General features: G+C 43.0%; 1 protein-coding gene across 4 annotated transcripts in view; it reads left to right on the top strand.

Annotated features, from left to right (window-relative positions):
- The window catches only part of LOC117939457 (plakophilin-4-like), a 43,046-nt gene that overhangs the window by 22,523 nt on the left and 11,893 nt on the right, over positions 1-8,630 (top strand). For all 4 annotated transcript variants that reach the window (XR_004655587.1, XR_004655585.1, XR_004655586.1 and 1 more), the window contains exons 8-10: positions 4,312-4,482; positions 5,802-6,003; positions 6,567-6,699. Coding sequence is in view for 1 of the 4 variants with exons in the window: in XM_034864822.1 (XP_034720713.1) it covers positions 4,312-4,482; positions 5,802-6,003; positions 6,567-6,699 (506 nt within the window). In the remaining 3 variants the exon portion in view is untranslated. The remainder of the gene's footprint in view (positions 1-4,311; positions 4,483-5,801; positions 6,004-6,566; positions 6,700-8,630) is intronic.

Here is an 8,630-nt window from a genome sequence, read left to right as displayed (position 1 = left end):
GGGGGGGGGGCTACAGTTCAGTTAAACAGTACCGGGAGTGTTTCTTCTAGTAAAGTAACTAGTAACTTAAGCTGTCAGATGAGTGTAGTGGAGTAAAAAGTAGAATGTTTCTCTCTGAAATGTGTGAAAATATGCAAATCATTTAGTTTATCCAACATTTTACAAAAGAAATATAAATCATGTAGGAGGGATTTTTCCAGGTACTTTTGAGTCATTTTCCCAGAAAAAAATGCATCTCTTACTAACTGGTCGAGGACAGCCCCCCCGCCCACCCAAAACACACACAAACACTGGTGTTTTAGCGGAAGGAGAATTTATTGTTGTAGTAGCTCTGCTGATGCTGCAGCGACACAGATTTATTCCTCCGTCGTGCCCGCTGTCACTTCTATAAGCCGCTCCCACTGACCCATATAGGGGGGGTTTCTATTCAAAGGCCCAGTGGAGCATCAACGTGAGATTATCAGCTGATGGCACTGGAAGGCTTTATTATGCTGTGATCATTAAGTCCATTTTCATATGATGCGTGTGTGTCCGTGTGTGCGTCTGTCTGTGAGTGTTAGTGTCGATGATGTGCTTATGCAGTTATGCACCTTTTTGTGTTTGTGCCTGTGTGAAAAGAGGATGGTTGCATGTGGGCGGCCGAGTCAGTGAACTAAATAAAATGCCTCCTATTATTTTGCCCAATGATTTTCATCATCCTATCGCCCTGTGCACATGGTTATTTTGACAAACGGAGACATTTCCCTTCGTCCAATAATTTGAATCCCCCACAAATAAAAATGATATAAACCAAACCAAAGCCCTAATCTCGTTAAATTCACCACTTTTGCGAATATTTTGACTGACACGCAACATGTAACAAGCGTACGTCTAACTTTATTTTTTATCTTACCAACATGATCTAAAAAAAACAAAAACGAACCCCCCTTCTTCCACTTGGATGGGTACAGGCCTGTAAGTGGCCTAATGCGTCGCCTAAATCCTTATTTCCAGTTATCCTGCAGATCCAACATAATCCCAGATTACATGAGGAAGATGAGCAATAGATGGATATACAAGATTAGGCTATTAATGATCAACTGCACTCAAAGCTTTGGTAGTAAAACCTGGTGAGCACCCAAAACACCAATGTAAGCTGGGAGATGATCCCTTTATATATTTCTGTGGAAGCGGTTAAAAAATTGCAACGTCACCAGCGTGGTTAAGGTTTTTAACTATGAGCGGAAAGTAGAAGAGAGAGATTGTATCTGTGTTAACAGTGCACTGATAGCCAGGGCCGTATGTGGAGAGAAAAGCTAAGAATTAGAATATGCTACATAGCCCTCCTACAGGTTTCTCTATAGAGCCCCCCTACAGGTTTCTCTATAGAGCCCCCCTACAGGTTTCTCTATAGAGCCCCCCCTACAGGTTTCTCTATAGAGCGTCCCCCACAGGTTTCTCTATAGAGCCCCCCTACAGGTTACTATATAGAGCCTCACCTACAGGTTTCTCTATAGATCTCCCCTACAGGTTTCTCTATAAAGCCCCCCTACAGATTTCTCTTTAGAGCACCCCCTCCAGGTTTCTCGATAGAGCCCCCCTAAAGGTTTTTCTGTAAAGCCCCCTACAGGTTTCTCTATAGATCTCCCCTACAAGTTTCTCTACAGAGCCCCCCCCTACAGGTTTCTCTATAGAGCCCCATACAGGTTTCTCTGTAAAGCCCTCTTCAGGTTTGTCTGTAGAGCCCCCCTACAGGTTTCTCTGTAAATTCGCCTACAGGTTTCTCTATAAAGCCCCCTATATAGTTTTCCGCTTGTGGGGGGAGCGAGACGACCACCATTCAACTCAAAAAAGTCATTTAACCATTCCAATGACTCGCCAGCTGTTCAGGTAAATTAAGCTAAAAAACTGCATAGTTCCCCTTAAAGTAAAGGATAAATGGTTGAAATATTCAATGTAAACTTGAAAAACCAACCTCAATGTTGACTGTTCAATGCCATGTAGTAGTAACTGTAACAATGTATTTTCCATTATAGTGTTGCATAACATCCCTTTTGAAATCAATCCAAAAGAGGGTTGGGAATAACTGTAATAGTGGAAGAGTTTGACCCAAAACCTCTTCCACTCGTGCATGAATCATGTTTTCTTCTGGCTCTTCAAGCTTTTGTCGGTGTCTACAGCATCATTTAACCCGAAGGTCACAGTTGTTTTGGTGTGTGTTCTTCGCTGCTGAAGGGCCCCTTAAGAAAGAAAAAAGAAACCGAGGACGAGACTCAAACACGATTGCATCCCGAGTGCAACAAGTGCAGGAGTTCTATTTTATTTTCTAGAGTGGTTAACCCTCTGAGGAATAAGAGCATTTTTACATATCTCCTTAAATTCACCTTTTTGATGTATTTTGAAATGACTGATCCCCATGGGTTTGATATCAAAATGTTCACAACAATCTCAGCGTTCAGTACAGTGACGTCCAAATTTGTTCCAGAGGAATGTAGCGTTAAAGAGAGAATTTTGTCCCTAAAGCTGAATTTTTTTGCGAAATTCCTCAAATCTCTTGTGAAAACAAACCTACACTCAATAATTTGCTTCTTGAAATGATTTTACAAAGGTCTTGGGTAGTGTAAGAAAATTTTCATTTTGTAAAAATTTTGCTTTTTTAATAGGAGTGATCGCTTGGACTCGCCAGTGCGTCTTTTGTTCTCAGAGGGTTAACAGCGAACCCTGGTGGTGGTCTGCGAGCACATTTTTCATGTTTTTAGTAAACATGTTTAACATGTTTTTAGTGTTTCCCAAACTGTCTGCCATCGATGTCAAACAGGGAGAAGGATAGATGTGTTGTTGTATCGATGTTGTTGTAGATGTATCGGCTGTTTTTTTTCCTTCTGTGTTGTTGGACTTTACCAATATGGCTGACCATTTTGAGCCACCAATTTATGTCTCAAATGTCCAGTGGCATTTGAAGGAAACACTGAGGAATAAATATTACGTTACTGTGGACTGATGAGCTGGATCAATGTCTTCAGACAGACATTGCTCTCCTGATGTCTCAGGCTAAGATAAGATGGAAACAGAGACAAAGAGTGACTCAGCTGTTTGTAAGAGCTGTCATATCATGTGGTTGTAACCTGTAATATACTGTTGGAGTTGGAGTTTTGGGGGACATTTTGGCACTTAGGTGATCAGTGAGGCTATGTTTTACTGGGTAAGTGCTCCTCGGTCTGAAAAGGTTTGTGAAATGAAATTTCACAAACTGAAATGTTCTGAAGGAGGGCTCCTCAGTTTTTCTGTCTTATGTAAAGAAAGCTGCAGAAGCAAATAGCTCCTCCATCACAGGCTCTGTGTGCTTCAGTTTGTTGGACTGATCCCCCGCTGCCCCCCCCCCCGTGCCCTAAAGCCTCTTTATAATTGGAACGCTCTTTGAACCGATCTGCTCCAGAGATTGGAGGATGGTAAAAACCCTCTGCTCAGCTTGTTTGACTTGCTGATGACGACGCCTGCAGCACACTGTGAATGGCCAGAGTCTTTGCGCGAGCACAACAGCAGTTGGGATAAGTTGGATTTATGAAGTACAGTGTTTGGCACATTCTCCATTTGCATGACCTCACCTACGGATGACTGTTACGGGAGCCAAGCAATGAGATGTGCATATGAATTATGTGTGAGCATGACGGGCAGAGAGAGGCTTTATTCGCTTGTTACTGATATTACACAGCTTTCTTTTCATTCTGAGTTAGGGAAGGAGGATTTGCTCATTCTGCAAAATGATCCTGACTGAAATGATATCTGTACATGGCAGTGTTGTAGTAAAAACCACCTTAACCGATGCCAAGTCTTCACCAGAACTAGAGTGTAGCGAGACCGAGACAAGACCAAGACTCTATGGTGTTTGAGACCAAGAATAGACCGAGACTTCGAGGGGTTAGAGACCGAGACAAGACCGATACTTTGAGGGGTTTGAGGCCAAGACAAGATCAAGCCTTTGACGGGTGGAGCCAGAGACAAGACCAAGACTTTGAGGGGTTGAGACAGAGACAAGACCAAGACTATGAAGGGCTAAAATCGAGACAGAACCAAGACTATGAGAGGCTTAGATCGAGACAAGACCAAGACTATGCGGGGCTAAGACCAAGACTTTGTGGGGTTAAGCCCAAGACAAGACCAAGACTTGAAACCGAGACAAGACCAAGACTATGAGGGGCCAAGGCCGAGACTTTGAGATGAATTACCTTCCTCAAAATCTCTGAAAAGAGGTTTTTGTCAGTAGTTTCCAAATGATAACATAGTTTTAAAAAAGTATGAATAAAATAACTTTTGGGACTTGCGTACCCGCAGGGCTTCACAGTTCCTACGTCGGTCAGGCGGGGCAGATCCATTCAGAGCTGAGGGGGGCGCTGTCTCCAGACTGCCACATGACGCCCGTGTTCGATGAGCGCTCCTTCCACAGCCCCATGTACCACAGCCCCACCCACGACCCCCAAGGCTCGCTCTACAGGACAAACACAGGTCAGTACGGACATGCTTTCATTTAATCGTTAACTATTTTTTTCTTCTTTTTTTTTTTTTTTTTTTACTGTATTACTGCTTTGTCTTTTATAGTCTTCTCACAGTTTTGTCAAGATAAAGCCCTAAAAAAAAAAATCCGCTATCACATTCTACTTGGTTTGGCGCACAACGCGGGCACAACTAGGCAGGCCAAAATTTATTGTGAACCTAAATTGAGAGCAGAGCCAGATCAAAACTTGTGAGGAGCCGGATTTGGCTTGCGGGTCTTGAGTTTGACACATGCTCTAAATGTGTGTATAAATGCAGGAAATGGGATTCTAATTGAAAATCTGGCGGAGGACCCCCCCCAGACCCTCTGTTTTGTGTGTGTGTCCCACTTCTTAAACCAAAGTTAGACCCTTGATTAAGTTAATCAAACAGCACTTATATCCCACATCAGCCCCCCCCCCCCCCCCCCCCCCCCCCCCCCCCCCCCCCCCCCCCCCCCCCCCCCCCTCAAGAGCCCCGGTTCCCCAGGTTCGGAAGCCGGGCTCAGTTCCACATCTGCTCTGAAGATTATTTCTCAAAAAAAAAAAAAAAGTGCGTTGAGGGTTTACAGGCACAGAAAACTGTTGTAACCATGGCTCCCCGAGGTCAGAACTTAATTAGGCTGAAACCTTTTCATGTTCTCTGCCTGTTCTTAATGGAAGCCTTACAGAATGAAATTAACGAATGTATTGAGTGTCAATAACATAGCTTGAAAATGAATAACTCTGGCTTCCAAGGGGAATCTTCCCATGCAGCTCGTCGTAGCACATTTGGGCCAGTCTCGAATCTGCGTGGCTGCATGCATAAAATATCTTGCCAAAAACAAATGATTGTTGATATCAGCGGGCTTTCTGGCATTTGCCCAAATTCCAGCTGGACAACTCCGCCACTGCACTTACGTAGAATGATAGTACTTTCGTTTTAATGTGACATGGGATGTATTTTTGCACTTGATGGCTTCATAGCTGTGGTTTTGATGGTAGAGCGCTTACCAATCGCTAAGGTCGGAAGGTTGGTGGTTCAATCCCGGTCCTGCAGTCCCATGTCAAAGGACCCTTGTGCAAGACACTGAACCCTAAAAACCAGGTGGCACCTTGTACAGCAGCCTGGACCACAGTGTACAAATGTGTGTGAATAGTGAATGACTAGAAAAGCGCTTTATAAACACAGTCCATTTACAAACTGCCTCCAATCTTGAACCTCTTTCTCTGAACCCCAAAACAAAAATCTGGTTATAACTGATTTCCATGTCATGCTCTGTTTCTCTTGTCTCCTCGTGTCATTTCCCCCAGGTATGGCGACCCTCCCTCGGGCTACGAGCCACAGCGGCACATTGCCGTACCAAAGAAGCAGCTACGGGCTGAGCACGGCGGCTCTGTACGTCGACTCCTACGGGGTCTCTGGCGAGCCCGTCTTCTCCCACCGCCACTCGGGGCTGGTGGAGCGGGTGGTCACGCGCACCCCGTCCATCGAAAGTATCCACAAAGACCCCAGGTACTCCCATACAAACGCACTTTCAAATGTAGGTAGATGGACAGAATGCATTTGTTGAAGTTCCATTAACATTACATAACTGTGTCCACCTTATTTTATATAAACCTTATTTTCTCCATCATTTGTTTAATCACTGTGTGTGTGTGTGTGTGTGTGTGTGTGTGTGTGTGTGTGTGTGTGTGTGTGTGTGTGTGTATATTTATTTCTCTGTAAGGGTGTGTTTTTATCTGTATGTTTGTGTGTGTTTGTCTCTCTGTATATGTGTGAATTTCTGTGTGTGTATTAGGTCTGTCTCTGCATGTGTGTTTTTTTTGGTATTTGCGTGTGACTCTCTTTATATGTTACTGCTCTCTGTTTGTGTGTGTGTGTATTTCTCTGTTTGTGTGTGTGTCTGTATGTGTGTTTATTTCTGTGTGTGTTTGTGTGTGTATGTCTGTGTATTTCTCTGTGTGTGTTTGTGTTTGTGTGTTCCTTTTAGCCCTGCCCCTGTTGGTGCTGCGTCTTACAGAGAAGGGTTAGACTAGAGTGTAAAGTGAAAGTTCTCCTCTTTGTTTCCCCCTCAGAGAGTTTGCATGGCGTGATCCCGAGCTGCCGGAGGTCATCCACATGCTGCAGCATCACTTCCCCTCCGTCCAGGCCAACGCCGCCGCCTACCTGCAGCACCTGTGCTACGGAGACAACAGGGTCAAGGTGGAGGTAAGGGTACAGGGACACGCTGCGCTGCCGTCTGGCTATAAATAACAGGACAGACGTCACAGTCATGACTCACTCCTCAGCAGTTGGGGAAGAAGTGTCCAGATCCTTTACTTAGGGAAAATAAGTAACACCACACTGTAAAAATACTCTGTTACAAGTAAAAGTCCTGCGTTGAAAATGTTACTTCAGTAAGTAAATATCATCAGGAAAATGTAGTTTTTAAGTATTAAAAGTAAAGAAATCTCCTCCCATTCTAGAAAGAGCAGAGGATCCAACCAGCTGTGTGTTTAATTGTCTCATCATCTCAGCTGGACTTGTACGCCGTTATATTGTTGCTAGGTTACTATATAATAAAACATCAGATTTTACAGTTTTGTGTGCAGAAATCTTAAAGTAACTAGCAACTAAAGCTGTCAGATGAATTTAGAGGAGTAAAAAGTAGAATATTTCTCTCTGAGATGTAGTGGAGTAGAAGTAGAAAGCGGCATGAAAAGAAAAGACTTAAGTAAAGTACAAGTACCTCAACATTTGGACTTAAATACAGTACTGGAGTAAATGTACTTATTTACATTATACCGCAATTTTTCCTATTCAGTTTTCCTTGAGGAACCATTTGACCAAAACTTGTTAAAAATAAAAAAAATGACCTCCTCCAGAGTGCAAACCAGAATGTGTTTTATTACTCATTGCTGCAAGTGTCTCATATTGTATCCCTAGAGTTTCTTTAGGAGTTTAGTCTCAGCTTACAGGCTTTGAAATTTGACTTTTTCTTTTTGCTGCCAAACTCCGAGCCAATGCGCCATCTGCTCCAACAAAACTTTAAGTAACATTGGTGCCAAATGTGGTAAAAAACGCCTTTCGTTCTCTCTCTTCCTGTGCAATAAATAACAACAATAGCAGGGGTTCACGCGAGAGCCATTTTAGTGCCGTTTGGTTTGTTTGGCTTCTTAATTAGCCTTCGGAGCGGCCTGGAAACACGCCTGCTCACTGTTTTCAGGGACGGTTTGAACACAGAATCAGAGAGAAACGAGGGGGAGCGTCTGCTGCTCTCCCGAGACGGATTTATTTTCGAGATCAGAATCGTTGCTACGTGAAATGAGTGCGTGTTTTTTTCTTTTAAAGGGACTTTTGTTCATTTCAAATCCAAAGCGTATTCATTTAGAATGGCTTTTAATACATAGTAGCGCTGTGACTTTTTTCTTTGTTTCCTCCTGCTTTTATGTAACTTTTTTTCCCCCTCCCATTTTTTGAAAAGGTAGATCTGTCCACCATAATCAAATATGAAAGACAAATGGGGTCACAATAACTTTTTAAGAACTGTACCTTTACTACATCGGGGGTTTTTAGAAACACAACAGCAGCGAGAAAAAAGGTATGTAGATTTAAACTTTGAAGCTTTCTCTTAACAGATTTGTTGGTAAGATGTACACGATTCCTAAATCATCCTGAAAGCTATTCAGAATGCTTTAAAACAATACAGGAGAGTCATACTTTCTTTTACCTAAATAAAGACATTTGCGCTATAAATTGGTGCAGAATAGTTCACCAGGATGCTGGAATGGCAATGGTAATAAACATTTTCAGCGGCTGTTGAGTTGCTTTTTAATCCGTGTGTGTAGTTTTTGTATTACTTGTCATGCAATCCTTTCTCATTCCCAACTCTTCAACAACACTTCAGTGAGACGGTAGAGAGTAGTACGTACTGTAGAGAGGCAACAGTAGAGAGTAGTAGGTAGAGAGACTACAGTAGAGAGTAGTAGGTAGAGAGACAACAGTAGAGAGTAGTAGGTAGAGAGACAACAGTAGAGAGTAGTAAGTAGAGAGACAACAGTAGAGTAGTAGGTAGAGAGACAACAGTAGAGAGTAGTAGGTAGAGAGACAACAGTAGAGAGTAGTAGGTAGAGAGACAACAGTAGAGAGTAGTAAGTAGA

The sequence above is a fragment of the Etheostoma cragini genome, chromosome 24 (genome assembly GCF_013103735.1).
Source record: "Etheostoma cragini isolate CJK2018 chromosome 24, CSU_Ecrag_1.0, whole genome shotgun sequence".
NCBI lineage: Eukaryota > Metazoa > Chordata > Actinopteri > Perciformes > Percidae > Etheostoma > Etheostoma cragini.
This window is presented reverse-complemented; position numbering and strand designations above follow the sequence as displayed.